Source organism: Lutjanus erythropterus, chromosome 9, assembly GCF_056507025.1.
Source record: "Lutjanus erythropterus isolate fLutEry1 chromosome 9, fLutEry1.hap2, whole genome shotgun sequence".
NCBI classification, from domain to species: domain Eukaryota; kingdom Metazoa; phylum Chordata; class Actinopteri; order Lutjaniformes; family Lutjanidae; genus Lutjanus; species Lutjanus erythropterus.
Window position 1 is genome coordinate 17,683,798 of NC_139325.1, and position 23,149 is coordinate 17,706,946.

Genomic DNA, 23,149 nt, shown 5'->3' on the forward strand with positions numbered 1-23,149 from the left:
TCATGGCTGATATGTTTTCAAGCATCAAGGAAATGGGTGAAAGAGAACAGACATTTGACGCTGTTCTTCTTATCACGGGTGGGTGGAGCCTCTCATTGTCATCTGTTGAACAGCAGGAAGCCAGAGATAAATCTTCTCACGGACTTAATTGTTGATTCGTAAGCTTTATTCAAAGCAGCAAACATCTTACTCCAAGAGATTTAAATAATGAAATTTTGAAATATTCACAATTAGTCAAACCGTTACATTTTTGTAAATGTTTTTATTGTTTATTTTAGAAGCAGGGGAAGAAAACATTCACATATACAACGAAAGATTTCACTTTGAATGACTACTGATGAAAGCAGAAACAAAATATTTACAAGCAATACTGTGAAAATTAAAGGAAACAACTTAACATATATTTTGGTGCTTTTTATTTCACAAAAGAATTGAGAAAAATACAGTCTGAAGTAATTACTTGCTTGTTATTATGAACCTATGAAACAACAGAGACAGAACTCTAATATATTTCCAGGAGAGCCTGAATGACATCACCTGAAAGACAAACTGTGATGGCTGCCCACAGGACCTTAATTCACACACATCCATGAAAATTTTCTATTACAAGGCACGTCATTCAAAGCCGATGCCTCGCGGTTTACCTCCACACAGTTCTCTTCTCCATCAGCATTGTTGGGCTCCCCATCTTGCCAGAATCCGTCACCTACCAGGTTAGTTCCATCCACCCACGTCCACTGGTCAGGATGTTGTCCACGAGACAGACCGATCCAGATTACACCGTAATGTGTCTTGACAAAATCCAGCTCAGCTTTTGTTTTTATAATCACCAGGTCAGCTCCTCTCTCCTGACAGTCTTTTCTGCTCCTTTCCCAGGTTTTAGTCTGTCCGGCGGGAGAGACATAGTAGCACTTGTTGTTGAACTTTATCCATCCTTGATGACAAGATTTATCTGGAGAAAATACAAGTGTGTTTTAGTTATCGTGATCCTGAAACCGAAGATTTGAGATTTGAAGACCAGTAGGGAACACATGCTGGGAACTTAAATCCAGGTTCTCAGTGTCAATGTATGTTATTTACAACAACTCAGTATGGACACTTGTAACTGGCTTGGCCACTCCTCAAACACATGTGTGCTGTAAACACCCAAATCATATGTCATAGGAGATCATATGAGTTGAAAATTTTGATAAAGATGCAACACTCAATTGTCTTAGTCCTACATTTAGTCACATGACTTCACATCACCACCACTAAGTGACTAGTGTTAGGCATGACGACATTATATGTCCCCAACAACCTCTGTATGTGTTAAAATCCTAAAATCCTAAAAAAAATTTATTTCAGGCATTTAACCAAAACCCCAATTTTTCAGTGAGATGCGTGAACTCATTTCCAGGTTATGCAAGGGCAGAAGAAGACATACTTTATTAAACCCCCTTGGGGACAATTCAGATTTTTTTTTACTCCATCATTAATTTTTACACAAGCAAATGGGTTCTGTGGAATCAGGCGCCCTGAGCGGTTGGGGGATTTTGGAGGAATTCTGACTTCCCAGTTCAAATGGAGCATACCATTAAAGGGAGGATGGGTAATGTTGGAGAAACCAGCAAGAGTTAGATAGATAGATTTCGAAAGCATCCAACTGAATAAATCCCACTTCTCCCTTCAGGCCTCCTCTAAAGCCATTCCCCCCAAAACACATTAAATTGTCACTTTTGGTGAAAAGAGACTGCTGTTTACTAAACTTTGCCTTGGAGAGTTTCTATTTTGGGTTCAAGATTTTTGTGTTGTCTGTTTAAAGTTAAACAAAGGTATTCAGTACTTCTGTTTAACATTAAACAGACAGTGCAGGATTATTCAGTCCAGTTGGATTCATCAATAACCAAGCCTTGTACCTGCATTACTGATGTGAAAGACCAGCAGAAATCTTCATTTTTAATTTTGGGTTGCCTGAAATGTTGCTGTATTATAACAACTGTTATAGTTTACCTTGTGCCTAATGAAATGCATATTGGTTGCACTTTATGATCCACCCAAGTCTCTTGGTATTTCATATTGTTTATTTTCTTTTTGCAGCTGTAAATCCAAATCAGAGGAGATTAAATCTGAAGTTTCAACTTCTTGCTTAACTGCATTTCTTACCTGTTACGTTGTGAGTTAACTTGTTGTACTCTGCTTGAATCATATCTCGACTTGCGAGCAAAGTGTTGTACAGGTTCTGGAGAGCCTCCAACTGTTCTGTCAAGTTTCTGGAACGAATCATCAGTTGGTCTCGTTCATCTCTCAGATCATCTCTGCCTTCAGTGATCTTATAAATCAGGTTTGTATACTTTGTGTCCCATTGATTGACAGCACTGGTATCTGCAACAAATCCATTTAGAAGAAAATGATCAAGTGACTCCTGCTCCAACACACAGTTAAAGTTTCTGCATTTTGTCACAAGATTAAGTTACAATGATTGATAAGAGTTCGTCACCTGATATGGTTCTGAATGCAGGTTTTAAAAGCTCTTAGACATTGTAACCAACTTTTATTTCTGCACTTTTGAGAGGATTTTGCTGTGTGCTTTCAGTCACTGATCACTGCAAACATCATATAGGATATTAGTGGAATCAATTAATCTTTTGAATCATTGACATAAAGTAAATATAAGTTTTTTTTGTTTAAGTTCATTAAACTTAAATTTTCTCATATTTATTTTCAGAATACTGTTTGTCTGTTTATCTTCATCAGTGTGACTGAAGAGTTGTTGGCTCAGCTTAATGTCTTAAACTTACTGAACTGATGTTTTCTCAAGTGCAACTTAATTAGTATGCATTTTGTTTATTTGTCTTGGATCATTATGGAATTACCTCAACTTTTCTTTTCAAATTCATTACAAAACGTAATGTCAAAAATAAAATGATCTCCAATCTCCTGCGTCCTTTTAACTGGCTGAATCACTACTCCCTGTAACTTTGGCCTGAGAAAATGTAAACACAAGCACATTTCTTCTGATTTCAAGCAGAATCTGACCTGGTGGCAGGCATTAAGAACAATTATATAGATTGCAGATGATCTCGTTAAAACGTATGCAAGTCATATAGACTGTTTCATAACCAGTTAAAACCTCCTTGTAGTAGCTTTAACATTTTCAGGCAGCCTGGACACTAACATTTGTCAGTTAAACTGAATAGTTTATTTTTACATGCTGAGGCAGTATTGCACTTACTGTGGGCCACTAAGATCACAGTCAGAAGAAGAAGCCCCAGGCACACTGCAGCAGCTCCAATCCAACACACTGAAACACAAATTATCACCATTACTCAATGAAAACCACAAACAACCAATACAGTTGTGACATTTTGCAAAATGGTTTAATAAGCAGTGATTAGTCCTTAATCTCATCCCTATCTGCATCATCATGCTTTTTGTAATTACTGCAGCTAATATTTCAGTTACAGTAAATGTTACTGTATATTGGCAACAACGTGGATAAGTGTGTATTCTTACCTGAACTTTGAGATCGCAATCCATATCTATTGCTAGGAGCCATAAGAGTCCAACCGTCTCCATCAACTTCCCCTGATTTGCCGTTAAATGTCACTGACATTTGTCAGATTTGTGGTCAGTGTCTCTCACACTCTGGGTCTTCACTCTCATGTAGATTTACATCAAACTGTTTTTATTAGGTTCTGTATTTTGCTGACAGTGCAAATACAAATGTGGGAAGGACATGGGAAGGAAAGACAACCCCTTGAGTTGGAGTCTTACAAAACTCTGACTTTATTTATTTATTTTTAGATTACCCGTGAGTTGTAGTGGATATGTGAAACATTAAATTTCATTGTTATACTTTCTCACTCTTAAAAGCTAAAGTTCTACCCAGACCCATTGTTTTTGAAAGACAGTTCTTCAAGGATTGTTGAAGAAGAACACAAAAAAGGTTCTCAGTAGAACCCCCCCCCCCCCCCCCCCCTAAATTAATTAAGTTCATTGAAAAAATTATTTACCACATACCACAGTTTGAAGAGCTAGATTCTAGATAAAACCTTTGGAACATAAAAGGGTTCTCAGTGGATCCCATGGATGGGCTCTAGATAAAACGGCTTGATTAAAAAAGGATTGTAGAACCGTCTGAGTGGGTTTTAGATATAACCTTTGGTTCTTGGCAGAACCTCCTTGGTGGCTTTTTGTTTCACTCAGAAGGTGGAAAGGTTCTTCATAGAACCCCCAGGGAGGGTTCTGAGTGAAATCATTACACCATAGAAGAACGGTTCTAACAAGGGTTCTCCTATGGGGACAAGCTGAAGGACCCTTTATGGTTCTAGTTAGCACCTTTGTTTCTCAGAGTGTGTATTTCTCTAAACAAACTGTTTGTAGATTCATGTACATGTACACTTTATGGTTGTATGACTCATGCATGTATTAGATTCTGTCTTTTATTTGCATCAGGATTACAGATGGATGCAGTCACAGTCAGCAAAACTCTCTGCCTATAATTTCCTGTGTTAAAAAAACAGGATGTCAGCCCATGTTCATGTGGTGGTGTGAGAATGTGCTGCTGTCAGTAACATTGAAATCAGACTCTAATCTAATAAAAAGAGTATCAACACTTGGGTTGTAGCCTTACGCTTGATAGCCTCGATTTCCTGTGTTTCCTGTTTCCTGTAACCATGCAGGTTATACAAGGATGAGTTGGATAGAGCAGCTCAAAATAAGGTGCTTCATATTTCCCATAAATACTGAAAGTGAATAAATGTAACATTTTTCATTGATGTCAACTCAAAAGTCCATTTACTTGCTTTTTCACAGCTTTTAGATACGTCTCACAGCCCCTTTCAGTAGACAAAGCTGGCTCAGGCATCATCCTCCCCCTTTATTCATTTAATAGCAACCATACCGAATGCAACAAGTGCAGTACCTGCAAGGATATTAAGTAGGTTTGTCAGTAATGTAGGCAGTTGTGAATTGTTTAGTCGATCAATCATTCATGTATTGTAGGACCAGCTGCAATTTTAATGTAAGATTATGTATTTCACATATTATTGATTGTGCAGTTGATTGGAAGGAGACAGAGTTAAGTGTTTTCATGAAGGGGCATTTTTCTATAAAATGATGTTAGACTGTAAACCATCAGATGTTTGACTTTCCTAGAACTGTTCACTATAAGTCAAATACCCACATCCTTACTGAAAGTGGAAACATCAGCAGCAGCAAAAGAGGAAGGATTTCTGTAAGCAGTGGCTCCTTCCTTTTTTCCCTTAAAAGAATCTTTTCTACCACTGAGTGATCTGATAATGACATGCTCATTAAGAATGCAACATGCCAGTGTTTAGCAGGTGTAAAGTCTTAGTTCAGTGTTAGCAGGCTAACATTTACTATAAACTAATCTACTGGAAAAACTGAAAAATTGACCTGATAATGGCACCAGAGGAAAAGTTAAAGGATCACAAACTTTATCACAGTTTGCACTGAAGAGTATATTAATGTCTTATCAAAGTCTGTGGCAATCCATTAAATAGTTGTTGAGACATTTCACACAAAACCACAAATGTGAATCTTGTGATTGTGCAAGAAAGTCAGGGGACCACCGAAGTGATTCAGTATTGTGCCAATCTGTCTAGCAGTTAATGGCATATTTCTCAGGATAATTATTAGTTATCCTCTGAGCCTCATGAATGTTGAACCAAATTTCATGTTGCCAAAAAAAAAACAGACTGACACTGTGCCCTGCTCAGACAAAGCTTGGAAAAAGATCCTACAGACACTCAACAGCTGAGCCAAGATAATACTAATACTGCTGCTTGACATAACTTCAGACAGCACCAAATACATAAAGACGTTCTGCCTAAAGGCATTTATTTGTTTCTGACTCTGGGAAAGTGGGAAAAACAGTAAAAATTCCCCATAACAATATCACTGAACTGTCTCTGTGTCCAAATCAAACACATTTGGGCTAGTCTATTCTATGTGGTCTCCTTTTGATAACTACTGTCATATTTTTTAACTTCCATTCACTGAGCTTACCCTGAAACTATTTGGAACCCCCCTGGGGAGGCTCCAACTTTGAAAACCTCTGCTGGGAAGCAAAATGGTGGACTGATCAACACTGTTATCATACTACCATGCCGCTATTGTAGCTAACTATTGCAGGTAGTCACTAACTGTGTGCTACCAGTGCTGATCAGGTGCAGTGGTAGGTTTATCAGAGGTTTTTGAAACAACCCTGAAGTTACATTATACCAGATGAACAACAGAGGGTGACACAGACTGTTTGTTATCGTGTTATGAAGATGAAAAATCTACAGTACATCCAGACTTCTGAACTTTTGAATTCACTAGTTCAGAAACTACCAACAAAATATTTATATGGTCAAACAAAAGCTGTCTTGACCATATTTGGACAATCTAGCACATTTAAAGTGTGTTTTTGCTGCTCTCTTACCATTTCTCTGGTGACACCTTAAGGCTAAATAGTTATGTTGTGACTTGAAAATCAGGACATGGCATAAGTCATTCAATTGATCAAGAACTACTTCAACAAGGCTGAATTTCCATGCAATTTACTATAGATACTGAGAAGCCTCCCGCCTAACAACATTTTATTTTGTATTTTTGCACATATGCAGGTTATATTTTGTACAAGCAGGAATATTTTGCTGTCAAACATATTTAAATTGCCTCAAACATTTTAATAGGGGTCTACTATAGCCTATATATGCACTGTGTAGCTTTGTTAGGGAACAAAAGAATAATAAAAATCAATTTCAGTGAAGTCTTGGTGCGAGCACTCACTGTTAATGGATCTTAAGTATGATTAGGACATACCATATGACTTTCCGATGACAAAGGCCTTTAAGACTAACATTTAGAGTTTCTTGTTTGGATCCCCCAGACCCAATGGGACAGTGCATGTGGGTCTGTTCAGTCCATTTATAGCTCAGGTTATTATGGTGGTAGCATTTTGTGATTCATCACTTCAATTACCAATTCTATACAGAAAAATATATATATGTATACTTCTATCTTTTGCATGCAAGTCTGAAGGTCTCATTGACCTATGATGTTGCTGAAGCAGGTGTCCCTCTTCCTGCTGCTCCTCCTCTCCTCCTGCTCTTTGGGAACTCACAGATGAAAAACATGGGGGCTTCACACTCCACATGACCCCACGTTCCAGTGCTGAGCAGCTCCACGCAGCTTGAGTTGCTGCTGGGAGATACTCTGGACTGTAGCTCCTCCTCTTGGCTCCAAGACGCAAAACCCTGCAGAGGGCTGGAGTCTGCATAAATATAACCGCTTGTTCCGTCCTAATGGCAAAAACAGAGGAGAGAAATAATTAGAAAGTGACTGACAACAGGGAGCACTCTGGAAAAATATTTTATCATCGTTTGACCAGACTTCAGGAGATGTCAGCCTTAGATTCTCACCGTGCTTTAGAAAATAGTGTCAGAGAATATTAAAAAACTAAAAACCGTAAACTCCACCTGCTGTGGTGTGTGTATGTGTGCATCATATTCTGATGGGGACCACTTACTGTGTCTGTGCTTTGAGCCTGCACTCCTATATAAACTCTTGTCAGTCCTGCCTCACTGACGTAGTCTGCCATGAGACGGTTGCTGTTGCTGGTTTTTGGCATTGCCAAGGTGCCGCCTCTTAGCTTGCAGTTCATTGAAGCCTCTCTGAACCTCTTGGACTCCTTCACCAACAGGTAGTACCTCTCTTCTGTTTCCTTCAGCCCCAGGATGACTGCACAGGACAGAATTATGGGTTAAAGACATTTAGGAGTTAGGTTTAGATGCTTTCTATGGTAGTCTACAACCTCAGTGGTGAATGTAGTATTGTTAAATTACAGTAATATGTCTCTGAAGTATCATTATTATCTAATCTAATTAGAATTATGTATGGCTGAGCTGTTGAGTTTGATTGTATTGGATTTACAGAGGTGTACCTAATAAAGTGCCTACTGTATATGACACCTCCACTGTGCTTTTCAGTCCTGATAACAGAGCCAGAAAGATGAAAGGCTGTGTTGTAGTAACTAAGCCTTAAAAATGACCAAAAGACAAATAAGGCGTTGGTGTTTGTACAGTTTTCAAGCCTAATTTAGCTCCAACCTAAGACCCAAAAGCAGTAAAAAATATTTTGAAAACAGATTTATTGTTTTTTTGACATAAAAACTAACAAGGAGGAATAAAGAAAACATGGAAAGAAAGATTAACACTATAAATAAAACAATTTCTTATTAGATGGCCTACAAATTCATACATTTAAGGGGTGAAATATTACTGAACTTGATAGTACAGCTGGATTCATATCTGAAAACATTTCCCTTTTTATTATTAGAGCTGCATGTTACAGCCTCAAGATTTTTGAGGATATTCAGCTTCCTTAACATACTGTGGCAAGCGCTAAACCACAGTTACCATGCCAGTCAGTACTCACCATTCTTCACAAACTTGACAGCGTTCCTCAGCTTGCCAACATTGACATCCAGCTGTCCGACCACCTTCCTGTACCTGCCACAGTCACATGTTGTGCCTGATGGAGTAAACAAGAGCCCACAAGAGTGTTTGCAGACAGCATTTGGGCAACCGTTTTGTACTTCCCCTGACCTTAATGGCTGGAATGTGTATGCATGTTTCTTCACTGCTAAATAGCATGAATTAACTGACTTTTACAATTGTTACTCGTCTGAGAGCCTCAGATTTCTTCAACAAATCTAAACCGGATCCCTAAACTAAAGCGCACCAAAAGATACTTGCAGATGGTTTTGTGACTACATGTCCAGTCTTATTGTAAAGAAATAAATGTTTTTTTTTTTTTTATTGTACTGAAACAAATATACTGAGCTAAAGTCTATATTTTGCAGTTCCAGCTCACTCATGAGACTGACTGAATTTCAGGGGAATACACATACTCTGTGTGTAAATGTCAAATTGCTGTAACATGTTTCCATGTTTTCAGGCAAGGAGTCCTTTCCAGAGGGTGTGGGTTCGATTCTTGCCCACAGCCCTTCATTGCATGTCACCCCCGAGAGGAGCAGAGTAGTACATGATAATAGTCGTGTCATGTTGTCGACTGACTCACCTGGTGTCCCTTTCAAACCAGAAGGCCCGTCCAAACCTGTGTCACCTTTGTCACCTACAGAGAGGTAGATATCACAGGTGAGACAGTTCTTACCATCATATCATCTGTGATCCTGTAATTCACTTTTTCTTGTTTTTCAGTTACAGTAAATATGGTATTTAATGTAGTTGCCAAAGACTGCCACTAGATGGCTGTATCATACATAAAACATTTTGAATATGCCTCCACATGGAAACAGATTTACTCAGGTCAAATTTTAACTCATCGTGACCCAGATTGAATTGTTCCAAACTGACCTCAACTATGAAATGAACTGACGGTTGTACATTTTGGGGAAGTGGGCTGCAGTACAAACATCACAACAGGCTGGTTTTACATGAGGAACAACCAGAACAGTATTACATATTAAGTACATATTGTACCTGTGCAACCTGATCACACAGGCTGTTTTTTTTTTTTTTTTTTTTTGGTGGTTTGGATTGAGTAAACAGTTACAGTTTGAGCACACAAAATGTGAAAACACTAATGCAGAAGTGAAAAGTTCACATATTTGACTTCAGACTCAACTCATTTTTCTATGAAACTCTATCAAATGACGTAAGTCTTCAGTGCCCCATGTTTCTTTATTCTCCTCTATCTTTTGTCCTACTCACTTTCAACTTGTCTGTAACTTGACATCACTGTAAATGAGCCTGACCTCAGTGGTTCTTTGGATTTAAATAAAGATTTTACATGAAATGAAATGCTGCCAGTATATAGGGTTCATGGATTATTAAAATAAAACGACATTGGCAGATATGCGTTGCAGCATCATCTCTGAGGGTGGAATTCAGCCCAAACTGTCCTGCTGCAGTTAGTTGGTTGGTTTTCCACATGAATTCACTAATTACTCATATTTTTGTACTTTAAAGCTTTAGATAGCTGTCCTTTGGCTCAAGCAAAATAGAAGCTCTGTAAATGCTGCATGCTGTCATAATAAGCAGATACATGCATAGAATTATAGCAGATACACAGAATATTGTCTTCATGTATCATAATAATCTGATGTATATCTTGAATGAACATGGAAGTTAACACTGTTTTCTGTAATATTGTCAAAATCTTGTAAAAGTGCAACTGGATTTTAGTTTGAGATTCTGTTAAAGCCAGCATTTGCCCTGAAAATGTGTTTTTTCCACAGGTGTTTTATGAGCTACAGGCGCTCAGGATCAAGGAAAATCCAAATGTGTGACCTCACTCCTCTGCCTGAGATGGCTGATGCACAGCCACTTTCCTGTAAGTGCATTAAACATAATGAATACGGAGAAAAGTGAAAGCCTAGAGAGGCAGGGGAACATGGCTGCTCATAAAAACAAAAATAAAGATAGAAATTGTTTCAGCCACCCTGGGCAAAGCAACTGCATGACATCATACTGTAGGATTATGTTTTCCTCTATCTTTGGATGTGATAACTTAAAACATAAAAGAAATGGGCAAAAATACATATTTTTAAAGGAAAAATGTAATTGGCTTTAAAGAATTCCTCCTTGTGTGTATTGGGAGTGATTAAGTTTGAGTTAAGCTGATTTTTGTAGAAATGTACATTCACTTCTTTTAATGTTTTGAGTCTGTGGTTACGGAGCAGCTGTCCAAGCTGAGGAGGCGTTCAGGAAACTATATTTCTTCTTTTAGGCAATTATAAAGTCGTTAAGGTCCTGCTTGGCAAGTTTCATGGTACAGGAGCAAGGACACATTTATAAACAGTTATAAAGTTCATCAATCCTTCATTTTGGAGATATGTATTTTAAAGCACACTGAGGACTGTAGACTTTCCCTCTGATGCACTCTTTTGTTTGATCGGGGGGTGGCTGGCTTACCATTAAGCAAAGTGCTGCAGTTGCCTTAGGCCCCACGCTACCAAGGGCCCCATAAAACACCTCATAAACTTAAGGTTAAGAAAGTTTTCTTGTTTTTTTTGTTTTTGTTTTTTTTTTGCTAATTATTTATATCCTCCTAAAAATATATTTTAAAAAAGGCATCAGAGTGCTTTATTCAGTGTCTCCAGGCCTCCTCATTAACATGATCTTACTGCACATTTGCAGAACTGATTCCGGAACAGCTGCCAACAAACAGTTCAGCATGGTGTACAGAATGTTGCTGAAAAAAGGAGGAAGCAAGAGGATACTAAAAGACAATACCCATCCTAGCCACAGCCTGCTGCCCGGCAAAAGATACCCGGCCGTACCACCAGACTGCAGACCGCAATTCATCCTCTGCACTCGACCATGAATAGACGTTTATTTTTATGAATTATTGTTTATTCAAGGAATGAAAACGGGGGAGAACCAGAAATGTGCAGGGCCTTGTGCCTGTGTTTGCCTTAGGCCCAAAAATCACTAAATCTACCCCTTTAATTACTGTATACTGTGCTGCGTACGGTGTATTTGAAATAGCTATGCCAATAAAAACTGATAAAACCTCTGTAGTATTGGATTAACTGGGTAAGAGAGGAGAAATGAAAGAAGACTGTAGACAGAGACCATCTTTAGATTGAACCTCTATGGAACGAATCGTGAAGCCAGTTGGTAATTTTTGTTGAGTTTAGTTTTGAGTTTTTTTTCTCAGAAAATAAACACACTTTGAAGAAACTTTCAATTTTTTGGGGGGTAAGGTAAAATTTGAATAAAATACACAACAGTAAAAATGTCATGGTGGAATCCATAATGTTACAGTGTTACCTCAAGGACACATTCACATTTTAACAGTTACTTAATTATCCAATAAAAGACTTTAAACAATTAAAAAAATAAAACTTTAATCATTCATTAACGTGAATAATTTTTTCAGATTGTAAAATGACATAAAAAGACATTTTCGAGCCGTTGTTGTGGCGAGAGATGAAGGAGCTGAACAATGTGAGGAGGGCTGCAGAAAACGGATTCAACATGACCTCCACAGAGTCATGTGACAAATTAAAAGACTGCTATTGGTTGCCTTAGGGTCCTGTCTGTTTTCAAAGTATTGCACCATATTGTGTGAGTGTAAAAGGCCAAAACTGTATGTGATACCTAGAAGCAACACTGTACAATAGCGTGTTAAAACTACATGAACTTTAGATAAAAGTGACTTTCCTTGGTTATACCTCTGTCTCCGACAGGCCCCATCTTTCCTGTGTGGCCCACCACTCCTTCAAGGCCCGTCTCTCCTGGCACTCCTGGGGAACAGGGGAAAGAAAGACAGAGGAGGAGATGATGAGAAATCTATGTAGAGGACTGGATTCATTTGAGATTCAGTAAAGAAACGTCATCACCTCAGTGTGAATTATGACTTTCCAATCCAACACAGTATGCATAACACTCTGCAACATTTTCCAGACAGTAAATATAGTAGATTTCACTCTAAAATCACTTTATCACATATTAAGATCCATACATTTTGTCATACAGTTTTGTCATATTCTTACAATTATGATGTATGCTTTTTGTGGCTTCCATATTTTTTCTTTTGTTTTCTGATTATTTTGTTGTTTTCAAGCCTAATCAATATAATTGCATGCTCCCATCTCGTCTTCTAGACATCCTCTCTGTGAGCCCGGAGGTTTTTTCCAACAATCACTGCATAGTTTGGTTCCTAAATTGATGCTGTTGTTGTTATTATTAGTATGCCAGTAAATAAATTAACGGAAAAAATGTTGCTTTATTCTGAGCACCAGCTAAAGTACTTTGTGTTCACAGGCTGTTTTTCACAGTGAAGACAGGAAAGTGTGTGTTTTTGGGGGATATGGTTTGGCCAAAGTGGAATGTGGAACGTGATAAACAGTCTAAATTTTTATTTACAGAATTTTGTTATTTGCATTTTTCTTGATTTCTGCAGTGTATTATCAGCTATGTTCTGGTACACAGAGCATGATTTGAGCTAAGTTATTTTATTTGGAAGCATCTACAGTGATGATTATTTGCTGTCATCACAATGACTGTAACAGATTACGGTTCGTCAGTGTAATCTGATTACTGTGCCCTGTCAGGAAAAGGTGCATGATTTTGGGTGTTGCAGTGAAACTGTAGGAGAACAGAAAACATCAGAGTGTGAGAGAAATTGTGTATATGTCTGCGTTTGTGTATGCATGTGTGTATGTGTATGTGTGTGTGTGTGTATGGGTATGGGAAAACTACAGAGCAGACTAAGGCTTTCTGCCAGCGCTTGAACGAGTATTTCCTCAGGAAACTATTCAACTGGAAATTGATGGCGTTTGAAATACTAAGTGACGCATTGGAGAGGCCTATTGCTATTAGAGGGATTTGCCACACACACACACACATACACACACATACACACACATACACACACACACACACACACACACACACACACACACACACACACACAGCCAGCTATTCACTGCCATTTCCCATTTCCCACTTTTCTCATGTTGATTCTCTACTTGATGATTTGTGAGAAGTATTGGAGAAAGGTGTGAGGTCTTATGGATTGTGTGAGGTCTGGTACAGTACATGCTGTAAAGCTCTGGCCTATGGGAAATTTCACTCCTTCTGTATTCAATTTTTGTGTAATTTTCAGCACAAGTGCCTGAGAAGCAGTGCCACAAAGTAAATATTTTGATGATCCTGACCTGAGAATTGATTGTGAGCAGTGATTATAGGTGTTTGTTTTTTGCTAGATGAAGAAATCTAATCATGTCGGTCTCTTGTTATTCCTTCAGTGCCTATAAACGTTGATTAATGTTGTTTTCGCACTGCTCATGCTTGCCAGTTAAACCGTCCAGATAACAGTCCTTCCTATCACTGCAGTCACTCTTTATAATGGCCAACCCCTCCAACTGGTTTAACGTCTGGATTCTCCATGCAGCTGCTGGAGCATAAAGGAGGTGGAGGCCCCATTCTTCTTTCTAATCACGGAGCCTAAGACACACTTCAAATAGCCTTAAGCTATTTCAAAAAGGCTCAACAGACTGAATGATTTCAAGGCTCAGTATAACAGAAAATACAAGAGATCAAAATACTCAGCAGATCATTCATTATACGCTATTTGCTCAAACACAATGAGCAAATATGAAAACTGGTATTTCTGCTTTTTAGATCTTAGTGGACCCAGGAAAGAGAAATTGATCACATGAAGTAAAGACACTGAGTAACATTTTCCATTTGTTGCACGTATGGTTTACTCAGGTTATTCACTAGAAGATTGCACTTTCTTTTACACTACATCAATAAGACAACAAATTGTATTTTATTTTAAATAAGAGAAAGACAAAAAATAATGTGTTGTTTATTAAACTATATTAGACTCTTATTAGACTTTATTAGAGGCTGATTTAGGATATTTTACAATAGAACTGAAATGTAAATTAAGTGCATTATTTCCCATTGTTATGCCCTCATTGGAAGTTTTTAGAGGGTAATTACAGACATATTACAGCAGAACTAAAGTGTATTATTTTCCACTGCTAGACCCTTATTAAACTTTATTAGAGGATAATTAAAACAGAACTGAACTGTAAACTAATGTGTATTATTTCCCACTGTTAAATCCTTACCAGACTTTCTTAAAGGGTGATTTCAGACACATTGCAACAGAACTCTTCTGTTAACTGAAGTGTTTTGTTTGCCTCTATTAAAACCTTATTAGACTTTTAAAGGGTCATTTTGGACACATTCCCACAGAACTGTACTGTAAACTAAAGTGATATCACATATCTGCTTCTTAAGTAAAGGCCAAAATTATAGAAGTAGAAAAATATGTTTTGAATGGGTGACTGCACAGACTCACACAGGTAATGTCATTTGATCAGAGAAGTAGGCATCAGTCTTGGCTACTCTGCCATTTTATGAGACCAGCCAAAGAGGGTGTGTCATGGAGCAGATATGTGATTTCACTTTAGTTTACAGTACAGTTCTTTTGTAATTTGTCCCTAATTACCATCTAAGACAGTCTCATAAGGATGTAATAAAGGGTCTAATACTGTCTAATAAAGAATGTATTATTTCTAGTTTTTGTCTAATTTGATACACAGTATTGTTTGTTACATTTATTTATGGACTGTTAGGTGTGTGGTGTGTAATAAGGGTGTAACTGTTTGTTTACCCACTAATAAGGAATATATTATTTCTAGTTTTTGTCTAGTTTAATACAGAACATAGCTGATGAGTCTTATTAATGCACTGTAAAATCAAGTGCGGCCCACAAGGATGAAGAACATATTACACCTAATCTACTGTCTGTGATGCTTCACCTCAGCTTTACCAGAAGTTTTCAGTAAGCACAATTAATAAATGTAGAAAATCCAGCACAACTGTTTGTTGACGTCAATTAGCTTGGAGCAACAAATTGTTTTTGTTGCCCTCCAGAGCATTCACAGTCATGTATTCCCTTTTAACATTCCAAAATTAAGCAACTGTTTCCTGTAAAGGAGCTTAAATTAAAACGGGGAACACATGCGTCATCTGTTGAGCTGTTGACTTACAAAGTCTTCATAGGAACCTGTGTCCATTCCTACACAGCATACACACAGAAAAACCATAATGATTGGGTTTGCTATAGTGTTGAAAAACATCCGCAGAGTTGAAAAGTTGAAAATAAGTTCACATATGTATACTTTGTTTCTTCTTTATGCTTTTGGAAAAGACTCAATCATTCCTGGCATTTGTCTCTCACAGTCTGTGGAGAGACGTGTGTTTAGTGTTGTAAAGTGTGTGCACGTAAGTGTGTGTGTATGTGTGTGTGTGTGACCTCTGTGTGAAGTTATTGAATAAAATAAACATCTGCGGAGAGCAAGAGAGCGGCCAGAAACCAGTGTGTGTGCATGTACAATTATGTGTTGAGTTTTTATTTCTACATGTACATCTGCTCTCTTGTTTCAATTCACTTCCATGCCTTGTGTGCATATATTATATTGAATGTATGCCTTAGTGGGTGTGCGTGCGTGTGTGTGTGTGTGTGTGTGTGTGTGTGTGTGCAAACATCTGTGTATATGATATGGCCGGATAGTTGGCGAACTAGTCTGCCAGCCCAGTTGTAACACATATGGCAAAGCGGGATGCTGCCACTTTCCACAGCAGCAATTAACAAGTCTGCTTCCTCCAGAAAAACAAAGCAGTGCAGCTCTGTCTGTCTGTCTGTCGGTCTGTCTGCCTGTCTGTCTGTCTGCCTGCCTGCCTGTCAGTCTGTCTATCTGTCATAGAGCTGGGCAGGCCTCTGTATCTACCACGCAGAGAAGGAAAGCAAGCTGTCTCAAGCAGGAAAAAGCAAAAGCAGCTGCCAGGGCGAAGTCACGCAGGCTGTTTGAGAACTCACAGTACAGAAAGTAAGATGTGGTTGTTTGTCCAGGTTAAATTATATTTTTGAGTTACAGATGGGTGAAGTCAGACTTTTTGCTTCTGTGCAAGCATAAAAGAGACATGCGGCCTTCATGCCCATTACTTCGTTATTTTCTTACCCATTTTCAGTTGTATTAAGCCCTCGTCACACATGTTGCAAGCATGTTAATAAAGTGGAGTTTTTTCATCAGTAATACATCTCTCAAGGGTTAGTGGTACATGTATTCGAAATTAAAGTTCGAGTGTGAAAATTTTAGGGGGATTTATTGGCATACTGTGGCAGAAATGGAATATAGTATTCATAGGTACTTTTTGCATTTTGCACAAGTTTCTCAGCAGCCTTACATTCTCCTAATTGCTTGAAAGGGGTGAGTGAGACAAGGTCTTTGCAGTTGTTGAAGAAAAATTAATCCCAGTCTTGTTCAAAGTTTGCTGTAGTGGTGTCTTTATTAAAGTAAGCTGGCACACTGGTGAACTTGACTAACCCAGAGCAAATCTTAGTCAGATGCTTTTATTCCTTAAACCAGGGCTGTGATTGGACAGTAGGTGACTAGAGATGATCAGAGGATGGGAAAGCAGTGATCAAACTAAATGGCATTGCAAATGAAACAAAAGGGCAGGAAGAAGGAGGGCATTTACATCTAGACAGATTAGAAGAAATACAGTTTTGTACATGATCGTTAAGGTATCAAATCAGCTGTCAGAGGTAACATCACTTAATGAACAGTCAGGTCTGCACTACCACAAATTACTACAAATGTATATGTTTCTTCACAATCTCCAATAAATCCTACATACTGGTCCTTTAAATGCATTTTAACCTGGTGATGCATTTTCACCTAACCATCTGGCTTATTTTAACCTGGGAAGTGAGCCATGGCCATTTCTGTGTTGTGTGGTATCAAGGCAAAATAGACGTAAATATCAATTAGGATTTTGTGAAAAGAAGATAGTACAGCAGCCACTGTTCTGTCTCAAGACACATGATTACTTCTTTAAAAAATTTGTACCAAGGGAAAATGTAGGCTGGGATGAAGTGGAATTATCTCTTTCCACTGGCAGTTTTTATTTGGGACTTGAGGGCCAAATGACTTGTTGGCTGACAATTCAAAAAAGCACAATTGGCTACAGTCGTCTCATTGTGTGCATATTAGTCAGCTGAACTTTGCAAAGTTTATACAACCACAATCAGTGCCAAACAATGCACGGTGACTTACAACTGGTCTGTGTGACGATTTGTGAATCACGTACTTTCAACTCCATGTTTATCTACTTGAGTAATTTTTAAGCAGTGTCTGATTTTTACTGTGATTCACAAAGTTATCTAACCATAGTGTGGGTGCCTTCAACCTCAATCTGATAACAAACCAAACTGTATTTTATTTGGACTGTAATGCTGGCCTTGAAGGTGCAGTAAGCAGTTCTGGAGAAAGATGGTTGACTGGTTGCCTCAACAATCACCTTTCTTACTGACTTTAACAAACTTGGCCAAAGTCTGTCATCCTGGGCAAGCAGAGCCAAGATGAAGAGCAGAAGTCCAGTTTTCTCTTTAAGTTTGTAATGGAACTTTTGACCAGTGACACTAAAAACAGATTGCCTATTGAAAAAAAAAAAAAAGTAGTTGTGTGGACAAGCGAGCTTACCAAACCTCTGTACCCCGCTCCTCATCTCTGCTTGAGGCTAGCCATTGATTTGCCTTATAAGTAATATAGGCAACATGTTTTGGCTCTGCTTCATTGATCTTATTCACTTTTTAGTGTTTCTTGTGAGTCTGGCATTGTTATAGGACTGAAATTGGTGAAACAAGGAATTGTCTTGTATTGTTTTTGCATCTGTTTCTACTTCACAGTAGCCATTTATGATTAAATGATTAGTCAGTGATCTTCCTTTCCCCCCACTATAAACATTATACATCCCTCTATTTTACTGTTTATAGTATAATATACATCCCTCTATTATACTATAAACAGTATAATGGAGGGATGTATGCTGGATACCTGGAAGTCCTGGTGGTCCATCCTTCCCGAGTTTTCCCTGATCTCCCTCGTCTCCAATCTCACCTTGGTCTCCTGGATTAAAAAGGAAAGGAAAGGAGTGTGAAAGGGGATTTGATATCCATAAGGACAGAGTGTTTCCCAATTTATTTCATGCACAGTTCCTATTCAAGGCATGTTAGTAAGATATCCAAATATATTGTAAGCAGCAGTGTAAGTTTGCTTTCCCAGTGTAGGAGGGATCAAATCTGCACATTCCCAGGCACTGCTAGTACAGATGAAAACCATCACAGGATAATGATACATTATAAAAACCAACAGTTGGTCAAGAATGCTACAGCACAGTACATGTGTTAGTGAGTGTTCATGTACAAGATTAAATGCATGTCCAGTTGTGAGTTTGGGTGCTGGTCTTACTGTAAAGTTAAGTTTGAATGAATGTGGATATTTATAAATGTTTTTTGACTTTTCATATTCCATTTTAACATATCTGAGCTGATATCATTGTCAAAAGCAATACAACTTTTTTAAATTATTAGTGACAAAAGGCACAGCCAGGTAACGTAACGCGCTTCATACACAGAGGCAAGTCAGGGTTAGGGGAGATTTATATAAAGAAGTAAGAAGAATAAAACAGCATAAAAGACAGACAAAGGGTGATGCTTTCTTAGCAGAAGTCTAACAGAGAGTGCAGTTAAATGCTGTAAGTATGTATGTATTCACTCATGTTAAAATATTAACAAAAGATGTAGTTTGATGAAATCATGAAGTAGATTGGGATCATGGGAGTTATCTTCACTGTTTAACAACCACCACAGCTGATGAAAATCTAACATGATTCAGGCAGAAATCATGTTCATGGACGAGGTGATATTAAATTTTCAATTATGATATGTTTCGTCATGTTTGGCAACTTCCTTTCTTGCTCTTTGACGTTTCCAATGTATCCCATACAAGTAAAGGCACTGTTACCTTAAATACATTGTGGATTTCTATGAGTTTGTCCATCATTGGAAACATCTGGATACACAACTCAACAAAACATAGCATTTTAAGACATTTTATTATGGAAATGTTATAGCTTCAAGGCAGTAATGAACATAAACGTGGCTTCTTTTAAATGCATCTACAGTTGGGGCAAATCTGAGATCTTCTGATAGTTTGATCAAATTAAATTGTATAATAACTAAATGCAGCATCACCGTGTTTTGCTCTGACTGTAGGAACATTTAGCAGACCTGTTCCAGATGAATTTAAAAACCTGGGGGGTTCATATGGCAGAAGAAAGTCAGAAATGTATTTTGGGCCTAAACCTTTCAGCAGTTTGTGGATAACCAGCACTAGCTTGAAGTCAGTTCTATGACCGATCTGATGGCTGGTTGGTAGTGCAGAGTCCTGAGAGCTGCTGTATCGAGTTCAGCTTTCTTTAGTCTTCGAGAGAAGTCTGGCAGCTGTGTTCTGACTGAGTGGAGGCTGCCTTAGTGCTTTCTTGGAGAGACCTGAGAACAGGCCATTACAGTAGTCTAGCCTATTTGAGATGACGGCATGGATTAGTGTTTCTAAATCCTGTTCGGATATATATCCTTGAAGTTTTGCTATATTTTTAAGATAATAATAGGGTGGCTTGGTTGTTGACTAATAATACCAGACTTTCTGCCTGTTTTAATTTTTGACTTTAAAGAAATGAGGTAAACCTCCCCTTTTTTTAATCCCTGAAACAACATAGTTTTCAGAGTTGAAAGCATTAATGAGGTGTTGGAGAGATATCTCTGGTGGGTCTACTGCTAAAAAAGCTCTTGGCATAAAAATCTTGAGAGGTTTTCAGAGTCTCTATTAGAGCTGTAATTTTGCCCCAGTTGTTGATGCCAACAGCACTTTATATCTTTTTAAATGCTGGGCTTTGAATTGAAGGATTGTAACAAACCCCATCTATTAGCCTGGAGGAGTACTTAGGAAAATTGATTATTCAATTCTGCAGGCTGTGTAGACATTTTCAAGTAACCTAAATCACTGCAATTTTAAGTATTTCTGCCTGTATAACGCTATTTCCTTTTCTGGACTGCTGAAATGAAACCATGCACAGTACAGTTACTCAATTGTTTGAGTAAGGTGTCAAATCACCAGAGATTTCTCATCCAAACAGTACATCCTGGCAATGATTTAACATGTTAGTAAGCAATAGGATCAGATTACGTGAGTAAGGGGAATTCAGTGTGTAATGTAAAGTGTTTTTCTTTGGGCTCAGTAAAAAAAAATGAAATGCCAGTAAATCCATTTAAAAGGTTGAACTATCGGTAAACACAGTAAAAATATGTATAATGAAAGTTAAAATAAATAAGAACACTTCTGTGGAAATGTTTCAGGGTATGAAACAGAAATATGCACGTCCGACACCCACTCAAATACCCAGACATGGGAATCTACACACTCAGAGACTGACTCCGGTCAGTCATATCTGGGATGAGTCTTGTCCAAATAATCAGTTCACTATAGTGGCAGCTGTCTAAATACAAACTGTTACAATGGGACTTTCTTACTATAGTCGTTGAGAAAATTTGGTGGAAAACTGACCAAATGTGCACTCGCTTCCTGTTGTGTATATATGATGTCAATGTTGCCCATTCTACCACTCCACTTTATAGCTCAGTAACTAAAATAATACTTCTCCACCAGGGCCACTGCTGGCCATTTGGGGGACCTAAGTGTAATTGTTTTGTGGTTGTGAAGTTTCATGAGGCTATGATTATCCAAGAGGACAATAATTAGGTCTTTAAAAAGCTGTGTTACAAAAAACAGTCTCACTACAATGAAATGGCCACTGTGGGGTCTAACATCATTACACATGAAAACAATTGGGCTCATTGCATTCACAAGTCTTAATTTATGAAATTACAATAAAGTTTCTATGTATGCAGAAATGTTTTCATATCATTTTTAAAATAAGCAATGTAGTGTTTTTGTTCCAAACTGTATGGGATTATCAATGTCCATGGGAATGAAGCAAACACACATTTTTCTAAAGTTCGGTACAAAGGCCCCTAATGGTTTTTTTTTTTTCTCTTTTGCATTTTCACTTGACAGACCTCCAGTCTCAGTGTCTGCATGTCATCGCCTGAAGTAAAATCTCTCTAACTTTCTTTTACACCAGACCTAAAAGCCATGCTTTTCAGTGGCGTGAATGGAGCTAAAAAAAAAAAATAGTGCTTAGCTCAACTGTGTATTTTATTAGGTCTGTCTGTCTGAATCAGCAGGGGATCAAGCTACTGGATGTCGTAAAATGGAAAACACACACAGGGAGGCATTCCCTCCAAAAGACTATTGGGTAGACTGCTGGCTAATAAACTACAGGACATTACATGCTTGGTACCTTTATCATCAGCTCTATAAACCCCTCCTGAAGCATTTTAGGGGTGTTTCCTCAGAATTTTCCATTGAGATTCATATACAGGTATTGAAATTAACATTGTAAGGATGTCTAGTGGACACTGCTTTGAATTTACTGTGGGGTCATAAATTCAATTTTCCTTATCTGCAGCAGTATGAGTAAACAATACTGGAGATTACTCTTGTATGTACTGATACATTTGGGAATTACAATACAGTATATATAAACAAACCAAAAAACAACTATCTGATGTTAGTATCAGTGTTAATAATTGATGCTAATTTGTAACACTCGACCTTGGGCTTTTATGAAAATATCAGGGTTAAGTAAAAACTGAGTACAGCAAATAATAGTAAAGCATCAAGGCATTATTAAAAACTAGACATAAATATAAGTTTGTCGCAGATTTCAAGCGATCAGGTAGTGACTTCAAAGACTTTCCTCCTTTCACAGAAAAAGCTGTCACAATGTTTCACAGAATGGAACTTTAAAACTGAATATAGTGGATATGAGAATATGTATTTCTCTTCCATACAGGGACCATATTTCATAATTTCTTTTATTTTAAATCAATTCCAGTAGAAATAGTTACAATAACAAATTATATTTTACATTTTAGATTTTTATATATTGCATCACATAGATTTGTGCGATTAGGATATTCAACAAAATGTTTAAGTAGCTAGAGTCAGATTTAAACACAAACACAGACACACTCTGGGACGTGTGTTACCTTTAGCTCCAGGTAGGAGTGTGTTGGTGCAGACTTCTGTCGAGGCAGAGATGTAGTTGAACACAGCTGCAAACACACAGAGCATCAGCAGTCCCATCATCCCCCAATCATCACTGAGGAAGATCCCGATTATGAGATTAATAAGCTGGTTTCCCAAAGTATTGACTGTGTAAAGTCTCTATTGTGCCAGTATGCACATACGAACAGTTCGAGCTGTAAGAGGAGCAGTGCAGCAATAATGAGCAAACAGGCTGCAGAGAGGGTCAGAACATTTGTTTATAGAGTCTTATCAGTTACTTGTCATAATGTCAAACAACATTTAACAGAGTACTGCATTCCTCTGCATCTTGCCCCTTGGAATCCACAACTGTGTTAATTACATTTCAACAAAATTCACATAATCAGCAGTAGGGGACAAATACAATATAACATATTTATTTTATTTATCATGTTTAATAAAAATGTGTAAAACAGTACTTTGGCTTTCAGGAAAGGTATTTCTAATCACACAGTCTTTCTACCTAGTGCACTCTTTATATTCTGTGCCCTTTTCTTTGAGTGTGTTATAGTAAAGCATGTGCACTAGTGCCCTCAACAGAGATGGAAAAACAGAGTACAAGTACTTGTATGTTGCCGTACTTAGACAGTTTTC

At 37.9% G+C, this 23,149-nt stretch overlaps 2 protein-coding genes across 2 annotated transcripts; both read right to left on the reverse strand.

Moving 5' to 3' along the window:
* Positions 1-395: 395 nt before the first annotated feature.
* On the reverse strand, positions 396-3,655 carry LOC146321232 (CD209 antigen-like protein C). Its single transcript, XM_084725644.1, has 4 exons — positions 3,496-3,655; positions 3,215-3,283; positions 2,146-2,364; positions 396-952 (listed from the first exon to the last, which is right to left on the reverse strand). The coding sequence occupies exons 1-4, from the start codon at positions 3,593-3,595 to the stop codon at positions 573-575; spliced, it is 768 nt and encodes a 255-aa protein (XP_084581770.1). The 5' UTR covers positions 3,596-3,655; the 3' UTR covers positions 396-572.
* A 2,871-nt stretch (positions 3,656-6,526) lies between these two features.
* Positions 6,527-22,719, reverse strand: colec10 (collectin sub-family member 10 (C-type lectin)). The gene is made up of 7 exons (XM_084726295.1): positions 22,498-22,719; positions 18,383-18,454; positions 12,194-12,265; positions 9,073-9,126; positions 8,428-8,523; positions 7,520-7,731; positions 6,527-7,292 (listed from the first exon to the last, which is right to left on the reverse strand). Exons 1-7 carry the CDS (start codon positions 22,595-22,597, stop codon positions 7,044-7,046), a joined length of 855 nt encoding a protein of 284 aa, XP_084582421.1. The 5' UTR covers positions 22,598-22,719; the 3' UTR covers positions 6,527-7,043.
* Between the last annotated feature and the right edge of the window lie 430 nt (positions 22,720-23,149).